Source organism: Epinephelus moara, chromosome 6, assembly GCF_006386435.1.
Source record: "Epinephelus moara isolate mb chromosome 6, YSFRI_EMoa_1.0, whole genome shotgun sequence".
NCBI classification, from domain to species: domain Eukaryota; kingdom Metazoa; phylum Chordata; class Actinopteri; order Perciformes; family Serranidae; genus Epinephelus; species Epinephelus moara.
The window spans coordinates 24716953-24740804 of NC_065511.1; the positions used below are offsets into that span (position 1 = coordinate 24716953).

The 23852-nt window shown below is 41.8% G+C and overlaps 1 protein-coding gene across 2 annotated transcripts in view; it reads right to left on the reverse strand.

Annotated features, from left to right (window-relative positions):
* Nucleotides 1-1438: 1438 nt before the first annotated feature.
* LOC126392413 (protein argonaute-3) overlaps nucleotides 1439-23852 on the reverse strand; it is a 36537-nt gene continuing 14123 nt past the window's right edge. Inside the window, exons 5-19 of one of the 2 annotated variants that reach the window (XM_050047794.1) lie at nucleotides 22779-22915; nucleotides 18851-18985; nucleotides 18574-18661; nucleotides 16645-16792; nucleotides 16313-16432; nucleotides 12342-12464; nucleotides 11228-11361; nucleotides 10324-10508; nucleotides 9921-10080; nucleotides 9619-9709; nucleotides 9296-9490; nucleotides 7911-8045; nucleotides 7239-7340; nucleotides 6278-6477; nucleotides 1439-6085 (exon numbers count right to left, since the gene is read on the reverse strand). In XM_050047794.1, coding sequence (XP_049903751.1) covers nucleotides 5977-6085; nucleotides 6278-6477; nucleotides 7239-7340; nucleotides 7911-8045; nucleotides 9296-9490; nucleotides 9619-9709; nucleotides 9921-10080; nucleotides 10324-10508; nucleotides 11228-11361; nucleotides 12342-12464; nucleotides 16313-16432; nucleotides 16645-16792; nucleotides 18574-18661; nucleotides 18851-18985; nucleotides 22779-22915 — 2062 coding nt within the window. In that variant the 3' untranslated portion in view covers nucleotides 1439-5976. Of the gene's footprint in view, nucleotides 6086-6277; nucleotides 6478-7238; nucleotides 7341-7910; nucleotides 8046-9295; nucleotides 9491-9618; nucleotides 9710-9920; nucleotides 10081-10323; nucleotides 10509-11227; nucleotides 11362-12320; nucleotides 12465-16312; nucleotides 16433-16644; nucleotides 16793-18573; nucleotides 18662-18850; nucleotides 18986-22778; nucleotides 22916-23852 lie in introns of both variants that reach the window. The other variant, XM_050047793.1, reaches the window with a different exon arrangement.

Here is a 23852-nt window from a genome sequence, read left to right on the forward strand (position 1 = left end):
TTGACCTGTGAGTATCGCCAGGTCAAATCCACCTCGTCCATTTCCTCCACCTCGCACCCCCCTCCATATTGTTGTGCTTGCGTGTCTCGGAGAATAAGGCGTCAACATGGAGGGGGAGGGGCTAAAGGCCTCGTCCTCCTGGCTCCGCCCCCACCATGCTGCAATATGATGCGGAGACTCCAGCCGCTTGAATGCACTCTCAATAAATACACCATAAAATATTCCGCATATATATATTTCATATATAAATTTAAAGAACGACACATTTAAATAGGACAACAAAATAAAAGTCGGCTCAAGAACAATTTCTCAAAATCGGATAAGTGTTAAGACAAAACAGAGAATATTTTTTACAGTTATACTTATTTTGACTCTAAAATAGTTACCGTATAAGAATATCGCAATCAGGCATTACTCAAGCATTATATGTCATAATAAAAGCAATTTGCAGTTTTCTTTCATGTAGTATAACATATGCAGCATACCAAGGTAAGTGAGGTGCAGTGTTTTTTGTTTTTTTCTATTTTTGAGATCTCTTGTAATAGAAAGATTTCACCCCCTGGACTGAAAAGGTACCCACAGAACTACAGACCACCCTTGGTTTTCAGTCGACACCCTACCGGCTCAAGACAGGGATACTGCTGGGCACAAATTCCCTCCAACAGGGACAAGACACATGGCAGGGCATTGCACTAGGATGAAAGAATGCCATGGGCTGCTACTAGGGCTGGGCATCATGAGAAAACTTTAAATACTGACACTGGTTCTTTTATTTTCATCTCTATACCTGCTGTAAAATGACACTTGGATGAACGCGGACTTCACTAAACAGCAGACAAAGTTATTTTCAGTCATTCATGCTTTTTATCTATCAAGTTTTCTGTCACACTTATGTCGCTTTTCTTAGTAAAAATGCCCTTCAAGAAGAAAACACTGAATCCTCAGTGCAAGATTCGACTACTGTAAAAACCTCTGGACTGCTTTGTCTCTTTTAGATGCTTCAAAATGTCGATGCCAAAATTTGGTAGGTGCTGATACCGTGTTTTGACACCCAGCCCTAGCTGTAACAAAGTGTCGAGTGGTAACTCCAGAGGGAAAACCACCACCCGAGAGCAGGCTGACTCAACCGAGCCACCAACAAAGTCACGAGAGCATGAGGCACACTTTTAACAACCGACTGCTTTGTTTGGTAACACACATCCCTTCGACTCCTCGTTTACACTGAGGTTTGGATCCTCTCCTCCTCCTCCGCCTCTTTGGGAGGAAGGAAGGGGGACTGGAGGGACAGAGATTGAAACCTCTTGGCTATGTGTCTGCGTGAGAGTGGCAGTCTCTAAAGTGCTGTGCTATGTTTGTCATTAGTGGGCTGGGCTGTGTTACACCACGCTAGTGTCAGCTATGACCCCCGACCACCCCGCCACCCACCCACCCGCCCGAACACACATTCCACTGTACCAACGACACCATTGGTCCAAGACACTAAATGCACCAGGAAGCGAAAAGCTCAACCACAACCATATACTTGGCATATATTCTATTTCTATGTAGGCTTAATGTCTAAATACATGAAACATGAGTTTGCATCGCCCTCTCTAAGAAACAAACAGTGAGTGTGTGTAAATGCAGCCGCTCCTGCACTGCAATGTTTTCTTGAAAAGGAGATTCTGTTTCTTTGATTTTACATTTTATCTTTCAATTTACAGCACCATCAAGAGGAAAGGCACTTTCTGTGGACTTTTATCTCACTCCATTGCTACCTTCCACTGCAAACAGAGAGCAACCAAAACCAGGAATATTGACCGATTACTCGAAATGGAACACACCTTCACTTCCACTTAAAGAGGGAGACATTGACCTTTTTGGAGCTAATTTGGCTATTTTTCTTCACCAGACAGTTGTCACTTTGCGGGTATCGAAGTTTGTTCCTCAGCTTCCATAAAAACACTTGTCTGTATTGTTAGCAATCCTAATTGAGAGCCAAAGGCCACAGCGGGCTGTGAGCTGAGCGTACCCTTTCATTTCAATCACGTCTAACAAGTCATTTTAATAGAAGTGCGAGGACAAACAAGTCTGTTCCCCCGCTGTGTAACACAGATGTCTGCTGAGGACAAATTGAGCAAATAAACAATGTCTTCATATCCCTTCGAGCGTTCCGCTCCAAATGGTCTTGCTCATGTTAGGTCACTTCTCTACTGGCTGATATTTGCAAAGCAGAGCTGATGACATTTCAGTTGTAAGCGAGGCAAACACATCTGCTATGTAAACATGTGTTCAACTGCCGTCGAGAGCGTAGTTTATACACAAACTGAACATCCATTACCGTCAGCGGAGATAGTTATAAATGGATTCTCGCAATCAACCTCCAGACTTGTTCAACTTCCAACAAAACCTGCCACATACAGTTATCGTCGTTCCGCTTTGATTCTGTCTAAAACACACATACTTGATGAAAAACAGAACCCACTGTATCTTACTGACCGGACCCCACTGTCCTTCAGCTCTAATCTTTTTCACACCTCCAAGGGGGGTCGGATGGGATTGTACTGCCTAGGAATGTAGTCCTCTGGCACAGGGGAGTAAATGTTCGTGATCGAAGGGGAACGAGAGCAACAATGAGATTACAGGCTTTGTCACACCGCAGATTTACCGGGAGGGTAACTCTTTGTGTTTGCGAGCACATGAAGTGGCTCGTGTAAGGAGAGGAGTCTGAGGAAAGCAACAGAGGTTGCGATGCGACGTAAATCCCCCCCGAGGCTATAACACAAAGGAATAGAGAACTACAACCCCTTGTTACGATATTCTTTGATCACACATGTCCTTGAAATGGATCAACAACACTTTCAAAACCACGTTCCTTTTCACTCTCCTTCCTGATAAGGAGCAGCCGTCAGCATCAGTTGTAGTGAACATTCGAGAGCAGAAACTCAATACATCAGTCGACTCTTCTTCTATGCCACCGTTTGTCGTCACAATAGAGACGCAACGTCTTCATACGAAATCTTTCAGAGTACAGTATGTAATATTTTCTCTCTCTAGGTTCTCTCCTCTACGACAAACCTCCGACTGTACGAGCATGTACACAAAAAAAGGTGAGAAATAAGCATTTAACATCTTGCAGCTTTTTTTTTCCAAACACCAAAGCAAGAGGCGGTTTAAGTCCACATCCCTATCAATAACAGTATGACAGTCCAAACACACGTCACTAGTTTCAACAACCCCACAACTGTTCACACATAAACTATACAGTGACACAGGAACAAGTCAACAGTCTATTGCAATAATAAAACTTTGTTATTATACCTTTTTAACCATTACTTATTATGATACATTTATTACTAAGATTAATAATTAGACTACTTTTTTTCTGTTAGCAAAAATAAGTGGTGTGCATTACATAATTTAAAATGTACAAATATACTTTCGATCTGGCTTTTAAAAAGGCTTTCAGACACTAGTGAAATCATGAAGGCTCAAACCCACAACCACGGGCTTCCATGCTGGAAGGCTAGCCTGTAAAAGGCAGTCGAATGCAACAGCGGATGCACGACCCGACGTTATACCTCACAGTCCGAGGGCACACCTGCCACTGTACCGTTTATAGGTTTTCAATGCTGATCGTATCTACCGAGTGAAATTCTAAATCTCCAGCACCAACTATAGCAGTGGGACCTTCTCCCGTCCGTAAGTGAGTGAGGTTTACCGTTTTTTTTTTCTGCTTCCCTACCCACCTCCTCATCTAGAGTCTCATATAGAGGTTCAGCTTCAGATTCTAATTCAGACAGAGTAGCACCACACCTGTGTTCAGTCCCGAAACACAGCTTCTTTTAGTGCAGATTACTTTTAAAAACACCCCCCAGACCAGCTTCAGCGGCACAGAGGAGCTAAGTTGCAACTACAATCCAGACGCACATGTCATATCAAGAGTCAGCTCTACATCTGCTGCAAATACTGGTCACTAACTTAACTCCTCCGCGCTGTTCTAAAGCAAGTCACAACTTTGGGCCGGTTTCATGGACAGGAATCAAACCTAGTCCTGGACGCAGGATTTCTACTAAAAGATTATTGAAATAATTAGTTTACGACGAGGCTGACTCCGTGCCCATGAACCCGGCCTTTTAGGTACAAACACACTGTAGCAGCTGGATCCATGTCTGGTGAAGATTAAGCAAAAAGACGACTCAGCCTGCTTTGCTTGTACGCTGCTCCGAAGCAAAGCCAACAGCTAACACTGCTGTATAGGCAAACACAATAAATATATTCATCTTAGGATGATTTGAATGAGATGTACAGAAAGGTCCTGGAGAATAAGAGGCATCGGGTGAAACTTTCTTGCTTTAAACCATCTTATGCTGTCCATTTGTTGGAATATGCTTCTGGATTATTTCACCCCACTGCAATAGGATCGTATGCAGCTTTTGACCATTTAACACTTAACTTCCACCAGGCACTTGAATACTACCTCTTTATGGCCTTTACACTCAACTTTGCTGCCGTGAGGCAAAAACCTTTGTTACTCTTAGGAATTAAGTAAATCAGCCTCATTAGCAAACTGAGGATCAGGAATTCTGAAATTATGCCCGTTGATGATAAAGTATTCTCGAACCACAGAGGCGCATAAAATCCTTCAATTCAAGTAAAAACATGAAAATCACCAAAACTGCAGTTGCACCATTTTTGCCCAACAGCAAGGGCAAACTCATAAAACATGCTGATCAATCGTCTCACAGAGGAGCAATACATGAAAGTGCCTGACAAGTGGCAAACCGTTCGCCTTTCGAGGACACTCACTTTCAAATGAAATGTCTAACTGTTCGTTTGAATCATTGAAGTCCCCTAAAATCCACTTCCCTTCGTTCAACTGATTATTGCACTAGAGGAAACCATCGACGTGATCTCTTTTTACCCACCATCTCAAACTCGAGAGGGAAACGTGAGATAAAGCACTGAGGGAAATGAATGCATGACGACTACCAAGATTAAAAACATGAGCTTACATGATTTAAATGATTAAAAAAAAAAAAAGAAGTCATAATCGTAAAATGTTTCACATAAGGTAGAAGAAAAATAACAACTAGAATCAAATAACAGTGTTATACTTTAAATAAAATCCATAGATGGCTGCAATTGATATATCAGCCAATATAAACTGCCCCTGTTTGTCTGTGACAGCTGACTGCTAAAGATAAATCAAAACTGATCTGAAACCTTAGAAGACAACAACTTCTTGTTGTGACTTTAAAGGGGCATTTATACCTCGTCGCCAACAGGTGGCAGTGTGCTCAAAAGAACATGTTGCTCCATACAAGAACCTGGTGATTTCACACACTAGTGAAAAAGTGACAGAACAGAGGAAATAAGAGGGAAAATAAAAAATAAAAGTGGCAACTGGGAGGACCTCTGGTCCAATGACACACCAACACAACAGCTCCAGAGTCGGACCCTTCCTCCTCTGCTCCCTCGTTTCAAACACTGGGGAGAGTCGACAGAATGTAAAAGTGCTGCTGCTCAAACTGACTTGAGGTACTGGAGATGGCAAAGGAGCAGGTTAGTAGATTATAAAGAAGAACTGTGCCAAAGGCAGGGAAGAGTAAAACAAAGGAGAAAAACACCCACTAGGCCACAAGTAAAGGAGACAAACAGGAAAGAACAGATAGGAGGGGCAATGAGAAGGGGGCCTGATAAGGGTGGAAATAAACTAGTTGGCTGGTTTAATATTGCATAATAGTGCTGAGTTTCTCTCTTGTTTGTTTTTAAAGCAGCGTTTGCATCCTCAGTCCAGTGTGGGGGTGCCTCCTCCCCTCCCTCCTCCCTGCTCCTCTGCACAGTGTCAGGTCCGGATTGACTAGGCGTGGGGGGGGTGGCGGGACTTGCACATATGAGGACTCCTTGACTGGCAAGCCAGGTGTGCATGGTTGTGTCTGTGTGTGTTTGTGTTTATGTAAAAGGGTGGCAATGGTTGGGAAGGGTTGGTGTAGCTCAGGCGAAGTACATGGTCCTCAGGGTGTCGTGGTGAATCTGAACAGCTTTGGCCAGCGCCTGGGGGTCCCGACCGTTACTCTGACCAGACACATGGCTGCCCTCAGCGCTGCAGAGAGGAGAGGAGAAGAGCGGTGATGATGGATGACACAAACATGCAGGAAAACTGGGCACATTCTGCAAGACAAATGCTATCAAGCACTTCTCTATAAAAATAACACTTCAGAGTTCAGGACCTTCAGACCCAGAGTCAAAACAGAAGACCCACTTGTTTATTCTCCGCACCCACTCCCTTTCTCACCTGTCATGTTCTTTGTCCACCAGATGGTAGCGGGCACGGAAGGCCACCAGGTGGGCATAGTAGGCTGGCGCAGGGATGGAGACTGAGCGGGTACAGCGCACGTAGGTGTGGCACAACTGGTAGGTGAGCAGCTGGAACTCGTCAGCGGTGAAACAATTGTCGTCCCACAGTACATGGTAATGGGAGGGCCGACTGGTGCCCTGAGAGAAGAGAATTAAATGACACATTTGTATTATTATTAAAATTCATAATTAAGATACAGCTTTGTTATTGCCATTAAAACATTAGTGGACTCAAAGAAAACAGAAAACATAAACCTCAGGACATCATATAACTACACTAAGACATAAAGCAAGTGGCAAATACATTAAATGACCACTATCAAAAACATTGAACCTTTGCATAGAAAACTGGATAAATAAATAAAATAGTCATTCCCATAGGGATGCTATCAGCACCACAAATCATCTGTGATTTATATTGCTGTATATAAACTGTTACAGTGTCTTATGGACAAGAAACACAACAGCACAATGGTGATTTATGAGTTAAAGACACAAACAGCTTTTGGCTAAGTGCTGTTACAGAACCTCGCTGTCCTAGTTCTAATACTTAGTCTTTTTTATTCAAGGAGGAAGTTAAAAAACATGATTAGCTGGAAGACAGAAGTCTTGCATAAGTTTGTTGCCTGTTTTCCATGGCATAATGGTGTAACTTTCAGTAAGGGACGGTAGCTCCTGGCATTGGATTTTTGATGCAGTTGGCACCACTTTGTCAGTTCCTAGGGATCTAACTTCAAATAATAACAGGAAAGGGAAAAAACGAGGAGTATTTCCTCCTTGCTCCTGCGGCCATTTTTTTTTATCTATTTACAAGAACACAAAACCACACAGTGTTCAGAAGTGAAGGAGAGGGAAAAAGGGCAGCAGGTTGGGCAGAGAAGACAAAACGTTGGTCTGACCTGTATTCCAGCGTGACTGCAGAGGTAAAAGTCAAACTCGTAGGGGTGCGTGATGTCCGTATCCACGGTAGTACCAGCAGGAATGTTTCCACTGCGTCCAACCTGACAAAAGCAACGTTATGGTCAGTTAGTCCCCACTAATGCACTTTTTCCTCCACGTTTTACCATGAAACAAAAACACTGGAACAGAAAATGGAAGATGCAGGAAAAGAGCAGCAGGAAACAAAGCTTTTAAAGCCCTAAATGATGTCAGGAAAAAAAGGACTAGTTGATGTACCGAGGCAGGCGAAGGTTTACCAAGTGCTTCCCAATCAACCGATTAAAGGCCTAATGCTCTGGAGAGCCTAATGCTCTACACAGAAAATAAGGTTGTTACTAACTGAGTCTTACTCTAGGGGCCTTGAGTGCCACTCCAGAGCTCTCAGTTTGCATTGGGCCCTAATGCTTTAATCGAATGTAATTACAGGGGTTAGGAGGGTGAACAGTCCAATTGACAACAAAAGGTAATTAAGGAGGCCCATTTCGAGTACTTAACGTGCTGGCACAGAGCATAAAATAGAATATGGACTAACACATAACACACTGTACTGACTTTAATGGGGACCATTGCTGTGTCATACTTAAAGAGAGCGACAGCGCGCTTGTGTCTGTGTATGTGTGGCAGGGACTCACTCTCTCGTTGCGGTCGGCACAGAAGAGGCGTGTATGGTGGCGTTTTTGCACAACAATGTAGGTGATGCCTGGCTGGTACTCCTTCTCCAGGCTGATGCAGGCCTCACGAATGGCCAGCAGCTCATAATACAGCACCTGAGGAAGAAGAAGAAGAAGAAGAAGAAGAAGAAGAAGAAGACATGTTTAGAAAACTACTCTTAGAAAAACACTTCATACTCTGCACAGTATAAACAGTTTGTCTTCATCTATGTGTGTCATTTTAGTTCAATGGTATTCTATCATATATGGATGTCTAACTGTGTTTCTCTGCAGGCCTACTGTGAAACCATTCACATGACTGCAATCACAAATCAGCAAAATTCAAATGGAGGACAGGAAGCGATACATCTATTTACTGCAAGAACTGGATACAGAGGAAAGTGACTACATTAAAGGTCTGGATGAACTTGCAGGCAGCAGGTATCATCAGAAATCTGAAACTCATGTTGGATTTGATCCATACAAAATGAAGAAAATGGATTTTCCCCACAACTTGTCTGCTTTGCCCGGTGTGGACACGATCGTCATTACAAATGACCTTGTCCCTTAGACCTCTTAACATTACTAACATTACACGGTGAGCAAATAAAAGCATACAAGAGTCGGTTTAATTCAATTCGATTTCATTTATATAGCCCAACATCAAAAATCACAATTAGCTTTAGAGTGCTTTACAATATACGACACCCTCTGTCCTTGGACCCTCACAGCGAATAAGGAAAAACTCCCCAGAAGTCAAGTCGAGTGCATTGTAACTGTTTTGTGTGCCATTGGGTGCACGACTGAAACTACTGCTGTATTGTTTTTGGCTGGGTGAATGTGCATGAGTAGAACTGCCTTTTATATTTTGACTGAAACTCATGTTGGATGTGACCCATACAAAATGAAGAATGGAGTGAGGCTGTGGCTCAGAGGTAGAGCGGGTCAGTACTGTGATAATACTGATGATGCCGGTCACGATGGTCGTGAAATAAAAAATGTCACCTCTAATTATAATTATAGTTAGATATAGTGTTGTATATATTGTATTGTATATATACTATATAAAGTATTGTATATAGTTTTCTTGCATTCAAACGATACTATATAGTTCAGATGCAAGAAAACTTGGAAATGAAAAACAGAATATTTTGAATATGCTCATACATGTTGATTAGAAGTCAGAGCTACGGAGCCAAAAACTACCAAAGCCTACTGTCTCTGTCTATAACATCTTAAATATGACTCATTAAACAAAGCAAGGAAAATTCTGCAAGCAAAATTCAACAGAATTTTGGCTGCTGTCTGGTGTTTTATTCACACTCCAACTCCAGACAATCATTTTGTGAGACAAAGTGGGGGCTGACCTGTCTGAACTGGCCTTCTGAAACTCCATCCCTGTAGAAAATGATCCTGGTGGGCTTGTAGCGGGTCGACTTGTAGAACTGGATGAGCAGCTCCCGCACCATGGAGGCCAAGTCCTGAATGACCTCCTGCCTCGGCCTCTGGACCCGCACAGTGGCACAGTACCTGCTGGGGTGGGCGTCCATACTGCCTACCACCTGGAAAAGTGAGGGGCACGGTGATAGATTGCATCAACTGACCGGTCAATAAAAAGAGAACGTCAGGAAAAACAGTAAGTTAATAAATTGAACCAGAAGGTCAGGTGTGAAACGAAGATGAAACTTACTGCTGCAATTGAAGGCTTCTTCCCATCTCCAGCAGGTGGGTGTGTAACGTCTGCTCCCAAGAAGATAACTGGCTGCTGAAACACTGATGGTCTATTGATGGAGAGGCATAACACAGACAGTAATTACAACGAGTTACATGACAATCTATAGACTGTTTCCTCACATAGCACCATGTTAATTACTATAGTGTGTGGGTTATTTATTTTTTAATGTCTGTACATGTCACGCAAAGTTGTGTACATGTGACAAATATTCATATTCTGACACTAAACAATAGTTGAACGAAGAGAGCGCCACTGACCGTTGGTGAGGGACCAGAATGTTATTGATGCCTCCCAGCTTCACATTGATCTTGAGGCAGAGGTTGGAGAGGGTCTGAGGTGACGTCTTCACCACGTTCTTCACCTGGACGCACTGCGTGGCCATGCCCAAGAGGGTGTCCCCCACACGCTTTACCTCCGCTATAGGTAGTGACAAAAAGTGAACATCAGAAAAGGAAACAGTTTTATAATCTTTAAAATTCTAAAGATATGTTATCCTTGCAGTGCAGGGCGGCACACATACAGCGACTCACATGCACTAACGTGTACATGCGGCAGGACCGTATACTACGACGACGATGAATAGAGAAGCTAGAATCAAACTTAGTGTGAGTTACTAAGCATACAGAAGAATATGAAACTTATTATAAGCAGCTTTCTAACCATAGACAGGAGTCTTTCCCGGCAGAATGACGATGATGAGCTGCAGTCCGGCGTAGGTGTTCTTCAGGTGTCTGAACATGGGCTCCACGCTGTCCGCTCCCTGGGCGTATTTACAGAAACATGGCTGGCCCTGGATGGGCATCCCAGCATCCTTAGAGATCTTGCGTAGCTGGTCTGTGAAACCCCTACACGAGGACAAAGCAGGAAGTCAGGATGACGAGTCAACGGAATGGTGACATCAACTACAATCAAATCTGCAAGCTTGTGCCTTTTTGCTTGGAAAATAATGAGCACAGACACTTGCGAGAATGTTGTCAGCACAACATAAAATATGGTTATTGTTTAGCTGGTATTATCCTACAGTGCCAAAAATCTAATTCAAGTGTATCTTGGCATTTTTCCCATGCAGCATAAGGCAGTTTGCAATTTTTGGGGCACACTTTCACATCTGGCCATGAAACTGCCGACAAAAAATATCTTTGTGTCCACCTCTGACACAGATACGGTTATTTGGAATGTTCACTGTCCTTCTGGTATTACCCAGTACAGTAAAATATGAATAAAATTGTCAGGCTTGCTGCAGAAACAACATGGCTATCTGCACACTGCTGAGATAATAGATGTTTCCTTCTTTAAGTGATCATTTGAAACAGAGGTGATAAATTCATGCTATTTACAATCTACTGAGACAAAAAATTACAAATAAAATAATCTCTAACATCAATATTAATGAGGGAGGCAAAATAGATGAGTGATTTGCATATCTAACAATTCAAATCATTCAAATTTTCATGAATATACTTCAGTGAGCTTCATCACTGCACGCACCATGACAGCAGAGTCTCTGAAAAGGACTTCTGAAAACTTAACAGGAAAAAAAAAAAACAACTGCAAATAATCATACTTTAGTATTTCTTCCCGACACTGCCTCTGTGTGGCAAAGCAGGCGATGGCCCACATCTTGATCTCCACCCCGGTGTGGAACTGCTTCCCCCTCATGTCCCACACCCCGTGGCTGGGCGTGGCTACCGTGCGGTTCTGAAACAACATTGCAGTCTCACCACATGTACTCGTGATTATGTGGGCAAACACTCACATTCGTACTGTTCATACAGTCTCACGCTTGAAGAAGCAGAAAGACAAGTGTGCACGCACACACTCACTCACTCACACACAAACTCACTCACACACACACATACACACACTTACTTTCTGAAAACCCACAGAACCCAAACACACTTCATCCATACCAAAATGTATTAACAGTCATTTTTGTACATAAAGTCACACTTTGAAATAAAAAGAAACATGTCAGTCAAAGAAACATGCATTGTGGAAAAGTATGTGATAATTTTGTAATAAATAAAACACATTATTAAGTTGAATTTCATCATAAAGGTAGTGTGATGCTCTGTGATGCAATCTATAGTATGTAAGATGAAATTTAGTTTGTGTATTGCACAACAAAGAGTGCATAACAGTGTCATAGTTGTCATAGTTCTCACTGATACACATCCAAATGTATAACAGTACTGTGAAGGCGTGTCTCCTCTGAGGAGATAAACAAACAGATGTTAATCAACCCAGTGGTTCAGTCCCAGTAAGTTATGCAATTTTTGGAAACCTCTCCAGCCTACCTCTTTTTGACTTCACCAAGGAAAATTAATATGAGGCAAATGCTGGCAAAGGTTATATACTTCAGCTATCCAAACATGATTTGGGGATTATTTTTCAATTCAAAGACAGAGATGTTTCCTGTCCTGTTTATCCCTCTCAAAAACACAACAGAAATGAATTGTCTCTTTTTAATGTTGTAATCAAGTTTGAACTACTGAAACTCAACCACAAAAAAAAGCCAAAAAAAAACCCTGACACCATGAAGTACAAACAGAAGCCAGTGAGTTAGTTCCCCTTAGAGACAGTGGAGTAAAAGGCTGAGGAAGGGGAGAGCGTGTCAGACAAACAGAGAGAATGGGCGTGATTTAAAGGAAGGGTACCATAAAGTGCTCTGTGCTCACCCTGCCGCCGTACTGCAGCATGGGGGCGGGTAGCACTCGCCCCGTCACGTGGGCCATCTCGTCGCGCACCTTGAACTGGAATTCCTGCACAAAAGGATCTGCCTCGTAGTTGGCACTGCGTACCTGCAGGGGAACATTGGATACAGGGTCAGGCCAAGGTAGTTAATGCCAACAGGAGCAGAGGCCGTGTTGAACAAATATTTTCCGTCATTGACTGAATGTTTTTAACAATGATGGAAAACTCTGAAGGCTGTCCGTCATTCTGACAGTTTAGAGCAATAATTCACACCCCTGTCCTGCATATTAATTAGCTATTGTCTATCCCTGTCTTTGACCTGTCTTTGACATCATCATCAAAGGAGACACAAGTGGATAACGGCTGTGAACAGAAGAACTGGACAATCAAATTTTTTGTGGTACACACTTAATCAACTTACAAAAAAGTGAACATTTCTTTAAAGTGAAAAGTTTTAGATGTCCTTATCTATAATGTCAGTCACTGTTGTTGAGTATGTTGGTTGCAGACATGTTTAGCTAGCTAACAGTTCCACACTGTCCAGTAATTTATGTAATGGCTCCCTTTAATCATGTTTAACATTAGCATGCACAAACTAGCCAGCTAAGTCTCTTGATTGTGATTAAAGCAAGGCACTACATAAATTACTAGACAGCTTTCTGGCAAAGTTAGCTAGTTAAACACATCTGCAACCAACATGACTCAATAACACTGACTAACGTTATAGATAAGGACATCTCAAATTTTCACTTTAAAGAAAAGGATCATGTTTATGTTTGTCAATTATGATTAATTTGTTATCTGACAGTACTTACCTGAAGTGAAATGTGTACTATAAATAAGATCATCTCATCTCAGTGTCCACCTCTTAGTTTTCACAGCTGTTATCCACCTCCATGTTCTTGTGCAACAATACGGACTAGGTTCAAATAGTATTGTCATTGGAGTTGCCTGTGTTTTGCAATAAGCAACTACATGTTTTTAGAGTGTGGATCAATCATCCTCTGTTGAACGCCTATTTCTATCGATCTGTCCAGCATGACAGCTCGCCATGACCACCCACTGCTTTGCAAGTGCCATATTTTGTGTGATGAGAATGATGCTTTTGCCCACTAGTGCTACGAGCGTGCACATTTGTTTACAAACACTGGTTGCTCATATATTGTTGCAAAAAACAAAGATATTTGATAAAAAATATCATGATGCAATTAGTAATTAGTAGGCTCTATAGCTAAATACCACTGGAAAATGCTTTTTCTGTCACTGGAGAAAAAAATCTGCTTCATATGGTTGACATGAATGACCAAACGGTCACTGCCTCGGTTCATATTTTCTCTCCATACCCTTATACAAACATAATCTACAAGCTTGTTCTGTATATGCAAACAGTACATACTACATAGCATATTAAAAATGAACATGAATAAATAAAAAATGAATGTTAACAAATGTGTCTTATTATCATTAAAAATTAAAATTAATGATGAGTAATTATGGATTGATGAAATTTTTACAACCCTGACTGACAACAAGAAAGTGTAATGCACCCGCTAAGCATGAGTAAAGACCATTGTAGTATTGAAAGCTTATAATATACAGCCATGTGTTGTACTAACTAAAAGTTTCCAATACTTGCTCACTCACTGTGGCTTGTTTTGGTTAAAGGAATAGTTTGACATTTTGGAAAATAAGCTCATTTGCTTTCTTGCTAAGAGTTAGATGAGAAGAGCAACAGCAGTTTCATTTCCATCAGTCAATACTGATTTCCTCTTCTCATCTAACTTTCAACCACACATCAAAAAAGCATATTTCCCCAAAAATTGAACTACTGCTTTAAGAGCAGCAGCTAAATTTAGAAAAAACTTGTTGTGAAATACCAGTGTCGACAGTTATTTCTTATATGTTGTACAGTCGGACAAAATGAATGTATTGTGACACAGCTCTAATTCCTCTTAAGACCAAATCCAAAGTGCAGCAAGAGTTCAGTGGGCATTATACCACAAAACGTGATGTCTACGAAACTGTGTCGAATACCAAGTTGTTTTAGATCACAAACTCATGTTAATTCATGGGCCACATACAGCCTGGCACCTCTTTATCTAGTCATTCAGTGGGACGGATTGGACCCTTTGGAGGGTCAGTTCTGGCCCGCAGGCCGTATGTTTGACACCCCTGTTTTAGATAGACCGTGCTCCTATGCTTGTAACAGTAATGAAGCATTGCTTTTCTGTACTTGCTGGTATGTATGAGTATTAGTTTTCCAAGCTATCAGTTAGTGCAGAGGAAATGTTATGGTAAACTGGTGACATGCTACAAAATGTCAGGTGCCAGAACCTTAATCCAAAATGACTGCAAGCACACAGTACATGATCAGCCCAGCTGGCGTGACATCTAAATTTATGATAGAATTAATTATGTGGTTCTGACAGACACAGCTTATCTGCTTGTTTTGTCCTTTCCTGTCTCTCAACCTCTGCTATTCCACCCACACTGCTCCGTCAGTCTCCAGCAATTCTGCATCTAAATGAAAAACGCTGCTGTCTACAACGATTTTCTGTAAGCAAGTCTAATCATTTTGCTTCTGAGTGAAAAGATAGGGAGACTTGGTTTAATAAGGTAACAGCAGGTACTAAACGCGCATGGCTTATCTGATGGTGACCAGAGGCAGTGTACAGTCTGTCAGTCTTTCCATAAACAATACGCTGCAGACGCTGTAGTAGGCTCACGCACGCTAAAGCCATTACGACTCTGGTATTTTGTTGACCCTAGTTAGGCCCGCTTTGTAATTGCCAAATGCAATGAACGAGCACGCAGACATGCCTCTGTTAACATGATAAAATGAGAATCTGGGAGAGGTGATTACAAAACAAGCAATTTGATATCAAGATGAGCAGCATGGCAACCAAGTCCTGATAAGCTTAGCAACGCAGACAGTGTATGATGCACGAACACTCCTTGTTTTTGTGGTCTGTAACTCCATTTATCCTGACAAAGATCCACGTGATCAAAACGTTGATCTTATATAATAAACATTTGAGGAGTTACAACTGTGTGCGGACTTCACCCCTTTTTTTTTTTTTTTTAAAAAAAAGTCTGTAACTCCATTTTTCCCATCAGTAAGAAAACACATGACTTAATGATAACAATTTTAACCATACTACCTAGGCATGTGTCTGCTCATTGTTATTATTAGTATTATCATTATTAATGTTGAGGGAATATTTGACATCTACACTCTATATTCCTACTAAGCTGGACAATGAAAATAAATATTTAATTAGTACTGCTGTGCATACAGCAATTAAAGTGCCCTAACATGTCGTTAATCACATCATAATAAGGAAAGTGGCACAGCCGCGTGCGCCATTTTGCTGGGTTTTTTTTTTTTCCAAAGCTTTTCAATGTCTGCTGTCTTGTTTGTACGTGCGAACACAACCTCCCTCTCTCATTCTTTAACCGCCGTCTTGAAAAGGTTAGCATTGTGATATGTTCGCATATCCAAAAACATGTTGATATTCAAGTCTTTCGTAATGTTTAAAAGTCGGTGTGTTTCTCCTTCCGACCAAAATGTGGGCTCTTCTTAAGGGCATGCATGTCTAATCCAGCCTTGCAAACTGTTGGCGAGTTAGTTTGTGTACCAAACATCCATGACAAGAGCTGACTGTAAACACACAAGAGGCCGTGTGTCACAAACCATGGTAAAAACATTCTGACTACACTGTACACATGTCCAAAGAATGCTCCTAAAACCTGAATAATACCAACGTATTCCAAGTCTCAATCAGAGAATGCAAAACTTGCAAAAATGCCTTATTTGGAACCCGTATATAATTCAGATTATTGTCAAATTTGTACCAATAGTGGAGTATTAGTGTGCATGTAAACATAGTCGATGTCATCTCAGTATTCAAACAGGCTTTTCCAGAGTGATCGAAGGGATCCTGATCCAACTCACCAGCCTGCTGATCTCCTCCTGCCTGTCGGGTGCAGAGCGAGCTGTGGCTTTGATCATAGTGGAGGTCTGATTATCTGTCAGTTTCTTGATGCACCGTTGACCAGCTACAATGTTACACACCTGCAAGAAAACAAATCATTTCAGTTATTATTCATCTGGCAAAAGATGGTCTTGGCACACTTGAGCTTTATATGCAGCTGTCCTTCTTATTCATACAGCTGATGCACAGGCTCACCTGGGGGCTGCCCAGTGGACCATACACTGTACATTTTATCATATTTGGAGTCACGTTGAAACTGAAAAAAACAGGACAACAACTTGTTTTCTCTCACCTCCAGGGGCAGGTAGGTGTGCTTTTGCTCCTGGCCCACTTGTAGACAGGGCAAATGTGGGTACTTAAGCTGCAGGTTGTACTTCTCCCTGAAGTACTGGGCTACAGTGCGCTCTACAGTCTGACCGTTTTCCAACTGTAGCGGGAACCTGCAGAGAAAAGAGCATCTCATGTCAAAAGCCAAAAACTAGACACCTACTGAGGAGAACTGAAATAGATTGATTTATTTTATGTTCAAAATAAAAAAACATGTAAGAAAAGCAGTGATGCAGACAGTTTTGCTATAAATGCAAAGGTATTACATTGTCAAGCATCTCTTATCTGACCTAGAACTTCAACTTCAATGTACTTCTAAGTGTTCACTGTGTGGTGGAGATATTACATCTCTGAGTCAGATTGGGGTCATAAAAATATGGTTGAAACAAGAATATAGGATTTGTAATTAGTGGCACAGGAATAGTTTTGGCCAGTTTCCACATTTCTATCAGTGACAGAAGAGCAGAAACAAAGTAGCCCCTATGTATGGGATAAGGACAGAATAGGCTGGATTTCTCTGTACAGAATAGGCCGTCATAGACATGAAATCTCTACTGGACGACTGAATGACTTAAATGGAAAATTTGCCACCTTTTGTGTGGATGTCCAATCATTGTCAGTGGTAAATGTAGTTGATTGAAACAATAAATTCCTCAGTACATGCCATATTGACAGAGGAAGCTGACTGTGCTGCTGCATCCAACACTACCATTTGACATGACAGTGATGTATTGGGATGCAGCAAGAACTACAGCTTGGATTTCACCTCTGGGTAGGGGGTCTTCATCTGTGTTGCAAACTAGCTATGTTTTCAACAGCAAAAAATGGCATCCCAAATTATGAATGCAGAGGATGTTATGAACAAGGATACATTTTACAATGTTTGGCTGAATAGACATTCAGATGTTTTTATTCGAGCCGGCATCTGGCTGAAGAAATGCGGCAGAGAGAAGCCAAGGCTGTACTGGCCAGGCAAGAGGATACGGCGGGCAGGGACTCTCCAGAACCTGAGCTGCACAGAGCAAACACTGACTGGTGATGCCTTTGCTCATATTGCCCTCTGATGCACACAGAAACTGAATTATTCTGCTGCACTGAGGAATTTTTTGCTTCAATAAACACTGATTGACATCCGCACACATTTTCCCTTTAATGTAAACAAATAGTGACAGACTGATAAATACACTCATCGGCCAGTTTATAAAAAATAATGCACTCTAATACAACAGTCCTCTAATAAAACTTGCCGTCATGAAGGTTTTAATGCTCATTTTTTGTTGCAGCCGTTTTGTGGAAGTGTTTATTGAGCTTTATAATCATGACTGAACATTAGAACCTTCATGAAGGTAGGATTTATTGTTACTGCTGCATTAGACTGCATTAGATTTAACAAGGTGTACCTATTAAAGTGGCAATTGACTGTGAGTCAATTACTATTTACAAAATCATAGCCATAGCACGCATTAACAGCAACTTAAAAGTTTGTAGCCATTTATTATCAAACCTCTCAAATCACTATTTAAACATGATTAACTTTGCGGTTATTATTCTAACAGCATATTGCTAGATGGCACATTGCCACAGACATGGAGCATCCTTTTTCAAGGCAATATGGTGATGTAACACAATTTAAAGGGTAACACACAGTGAGGTATTTAACTCTTATTAAGACTCTGGAAACACTGAAGATCAGCAGCCACACACACTACGGCTACCTTACTAATGAATGACTAATGCTGACCACATGGTTGTAAGATGAGTCAGCTATTATCTGGTTTGTTTGGTGGTGAACTGGTGATCGCATCCTCTGTGCTCTGTGCTCCCCCGCCCCCATCCCATCCACACACTCCGCCCAGAGTCTCCTGTTCCCTCGCCCGCCCGGCGGCTGACTCACGTTTGATGGCTGGCAGGCCGACGGGTCACGTTGCAGACGCGGTACTTCCTCCGCATGGTTCCACAGTGCGTCACCTCCACCTTCAAACCTGGTGAATAATAGAAAGTGTTGGAGTAGCACTAAGAAAGTGTCTGTGTGTGTGAATGGCTGCGACATGCGCTCTCCCTGCTCCTGCTCAAATCCTCGCTCTCTCTCCCACACACACATAATGCACTTTTATTCATCTGATTTAATTCTCCTTCTCACACGCAGGCACACTTTACAGCCCCGTCTGTACCTTTGATTTCTTTGGTGAATTTGACCCGGTGCGAGTCTGTGAGAGGGCGAGGCTGCTCGTCTATGTTGTGGATGTCCAGCACTTCACACATGAACTGGATGACTGGCTGAGCCTTGTAGAAGGCGGTGGCAGACACTGCAAGATAAGGCAAGGACATGAGTCATTTAAGACAAAAAAAAAAAAAAGACAACATGAATCTGTTATGCAAAATCATTGTTGTAATGTAATGTAAAATCATTGTTTAAACTGGATGGTGTGTTTAATGTCTATCTGAACAGATATGTAAAACTTTTATGCAGTTCAAAAACTCTGTCAACTGACATTATTAGCTGTCCTAACAACTCCTATAACTCTTTCAGAGACCCATATATTCAAAACCATAAGCTGTATACAAAGATGGACGACATGACAGCTCCCTAAAAGAGAAGCCAAAACATCTCAATCAATCATCCCCTGGTGGCTGGCTACAGTATAGCCCATTAACCCCGCTCCCTCCATGTTAGCTGATGGGACATGAGCCAAACTAGAAAAAAATAAAAAAAATTTAAAAAAAATAAACACAGAGGGGAAGGCATCATGATTTACAGCTGTGTGTCAATCAGTGTGTTTGCAACCAATGGCACTGGTCATGATTGGTCGGACAGGTGTATGGGCAGGAATAGAGATCATTACGACACAGATTCTGGCTCCAATGACATCACCAGTGCACGATGGCAGCAGCCATATCCGCTTCATTTTTGCACCATACAGTCTGTACCTTCTTTAAAATTTTCACACAACAAACAAACACTCATGAAACACAGGAAGTGCTATTCATGCAGTACAAATCTGTGTGGAGATCCTCCCACTGTCAAAGGCAGGGTCCTTTTGTTCTGATAATACTTTCTCTTAATAAATGGGAAAGAGTGAGGCACTGAGAGATTAAATATTAAAAGGCAGAGCCAGACACACAACATCAGAGAGAAATCCTAGGTAAAACAAGAACAGGTACGATCGAAATAAATCCAAAAATGGACAGAGAGAGATGAGGAAGTTGTAGTGTTTAGGAAGGCTCAGCTGTTGTGACGTAAAAACCTCTGTGTGATGGTGTGTTTGTTGATAGCACTGCTGGCGCACATCCACGAGGCAGATGACTGCATTGTGTACACACTCTCTTACACCTCTGGCGTGCATCAAAGACGTCACTTCCCTTTGTCCTCCCCACGCATTGTGATTTAATTTCTATGTGTTTGGAAGTATTTATGAGTCATTCTTGCAGATATAAAATTGAAAGGTCCCATTTTCTCTGTAATTGCAATTATGTGATATATGGGCTTTTGATCACCCATAATAACGAGTGTGGGAAGCAGTGTTTGTTCATGCACATGTATTAAAATAGGCTTAATAGTTTGTTTTTCCAGCACACAATGTCATGCAGTAGAGTTAGAAAACAAATGCTTTGAAAACGCTCGGAGTTCTAGTTTGTTGTTGAACAGCAGAAAAGAGATTTGAGACGACCAATTGATTTTCGAAGGATGAGAGGGCGGGAAAATGAGACAAAGGGAGAAGCAGAGAGGGAAAGATTCAAATAGAGACAGAGGCTTCAAACACTTGGAGCAAAACAAAAGCTGTCTCAAGGAAATGCTCCACGCTGCTACCCTCCTGACCCAGGCAACACCCACCAGTCTCACTCATGCAGGCACGACCACACACACAAACACACACGTGCGCACACACACACACACACACACACACACACACACACACACACACACACACGCACACATACATACTAGCTGCCCTCTGTCTCCACAGCAACTGACTAGTCAGTTCCCATCCAACCAAAAACCCACCTTCCTCCAAGTTCCTCTAACACTCTCACTCACACACTTTCTCTCTTGTCAGCAGAGACTTGGTCTCCAGCAACCTCCTGCAGTGTGCATATGGCAAAACACATTCTCCATCACCCTTTCTGCCTCTTATTTTCCACAAATAATAACAGACTGAAGCTCCGATGCCAGCTCATCAAACAGAGTATTTTTACTGACAATGGGCCAGTGCTACAGCCAATTACTGAACTACATCTTGAACCTATCCATTCGTTTCCCCCAAACTGGGTCTCAGCCAGCAGAATTGGCTCTGTTCTGACTTACTGGTTGACAACTAAATAACATGTGATGTCAGAGAAGGAGCAATGTCATCGCCATGTAATGCTAAACTTATTTAACAGCCTTCACAGTTAGTCCAAGCAGCAAGTAGAGTTTTGATTTGATTGAGAAATAACCAAAATAAAAAGCACATATATCTAACATTAGGCTTGGACAGTATCTATCTTTTTCTTATAGCTTCCTTAGATTTCACTGGGGTAAGCGGTATATGTCGGTATTTGTGTAAAAAACAACAACAAAAAAAGTAAAAGCTGAGCTGCCGGTGATAAGTAATTGTAGTAATCGTAGCATGCATGTCATTGTCAAGCCCACAGTGCTGTGTCTATTATGCAATAAGCCAACTAAGACAAGTCTTGCTGGGTTTAAATACTTATAGCCTATAGAATAATAAATAAATAGGAAATAAGTGCCCTTCGTCCGTAGATTCCTCCTGGAGGAACTCATAACACTTGTTGCTGCGGCGAATACAGACACATCAGTGGGCTGGAGGAAGATGATGTGCAGGTGTTGGTGGCTGAGAAACCGCTTTTGTTGTTGGAAAAAAATTCAGTCAACCCCTGTGAATTCTGCACGACCTTGCAATTTTGTCCAATCACTGCAACTGTACTGCAAATTTGACTATATAAAACAGGTGAAATCTTATTTTATTGTAGAACAAATCCAAACTGCATTGTAGTCTCTGTTTATCATGAGACTACTGCTGCAGGACCGGAGCTCTTTGACAGGGACAATAACACACACAGTGACAGGGCTAACTGTTAGCATCACAAAGCTAACATTACCCCACGGTTATTAACATTTTGAACAACAGAGTGAAGCCATTTGGGTGTCAGCTCGGTGTCGGATGTTAACCGCTGCTGCAGGGCTTCTGTCCAAGCACCAAAATATGACAAGAAGTGATGAGATCACGTTGTGCGGTGTAAGCTCATGCTATCTAGGCAGAGAGAGCAGGAAGAGAGCCTCTCTCGGATCAAACGGCATCAACCGCTGATCGGCAGCCATTACAAATAGATTGTAGTTCTGTGGGAAACACTGAATGGTCATAATAATATGCTCCTGCAAACATCACAACATTCATCACAATTTTTGAGAAAAAGCAGCTGTGAAATAGGGCATTTCAGGACGTAACAATCCCAAAAACAGCCCTCAAAATCCTGGAGGGACAGATATTTAATTGATTAGCCATATGACCTAACCTCTTTCGCCACAACTTTCTGGATACTGCCCAAGCTTATCTAATAGTTTCACTCTCAAGCCCACGAAAGGTCTGCTGCTTCATAAAAAAGTTATTGGGTACCCCAGCGCTTCAGCCGCCCTGACGATAAAAAAAGCACCCTTGAGAGTATCCTGCAGACAACAGTCAGCTCAAATTAAATAGTTTTATGTTGTTACATTAGATTTATGTTAAACACAGCTATTAAATTTCCCCAAACATAGCATCACTTCAGGTAAATTGATCTGGCACAAATCTTAAAAATAGCTTGTATCATGGCCGATCCATGTCATTCTAATCCATCTGTTTAATTATTAAAATCTCATTCCCCCAGCTGTGAAAGAGGAGCGGAGACGACAATTTCTGTGTGACTGTACAAGACGGCACATCTTGAATTACAAAGAAAATATTCTGAATCTTGTACATATTTCAATATTTTGAAATACACACAGCTGTATTAGGAAACATAGTTCTTACTGTGTCTGAGGCAGCAAACAGCTTCTGGTCTTATTGTAACTCTGAGGTGCCATCACAGCAAAATAAATGCAAGGTGGAATTTGGTTCTCACCATCAATGTTAAGCATCATCTTCCACATGGCAGGCCGCACAGATTGATGAAAGCCGAACCAAACCTCTCTCCCACCTCCCAGGGGATGGTCATAGCCCTCTGGAGCTGAGAAGAAGGATCGACCCACTGGAGTGTACCTAGATGGAGAAAAGTAGCAAATGTAAGAAAAGTGCAAAGAGATTAAAGGAGTGAAAGATAAAAGGGAGGTTAAGACAATCAGAGGTCGTGAAACAAAGATAAAATTAAAATTTGAAGAACCTGGCATGAGTAGAAAAGGGCACAGGAGATGACAGGTAATGTAAGATAAGTTCAAACATCCTGAATTGTGAATGTAGGTCAATATGTGTTTAACCAGCGTCACGTTCAGCTGCTCTTCCACACGGCCTCAGACTACATCAGTGAAATGAGAGGGTGGTGACACTATCTGGACCCATTCAGCTCTTATTACTCTGCCCGGGAGACACATTAATAATCGTACATGGGCTCCATTTTTCTTGGTGAATCCTGGGCTGACAATGTGTCATGATGCCATTGCAGTGCAATAACAGGCCCCCGGTGGCTGCGAACAGGGGTAAATGAAAGGTGTCAATGTAACTGCTTTTTAATAAGGCTTTGAGGAAGATTTTCATTAAAGCACCGGTGATATTGTGTTCGACTATGCTCTTGCTGGGGCTTGGGAAAGTGATATCGAGTGGAAGACAGTATGAGGTCAAGTATAGCGCTCTGTGAGAGCACATATAAGCTGTGTTTGATTTCCGTTGGGATCAGAGTGCTGATATTGGTGCCGCTGTGACAAAACAAATATATAGTATTTACAATGAGTATCAGGGGGATTGTTTTTTTTACAATGTGTTGTCTATCTTTTGACTCTATGTTCACTGACTGAAAATGACAGTGGGGAGATTAGCAAAGGATAAACGGGCTATTCCCTCTTGACTGGATCTGCTCTTAGAGACTTTTAAAGATCAGTCACATTATCTCCCAATTATCTAATAATCACAATAAATGGTGCATTTAGGCCTGCAGCAGTCACTAAGAGAGTGAACCAAGATGTCTAAACCTTTATGACAAAAA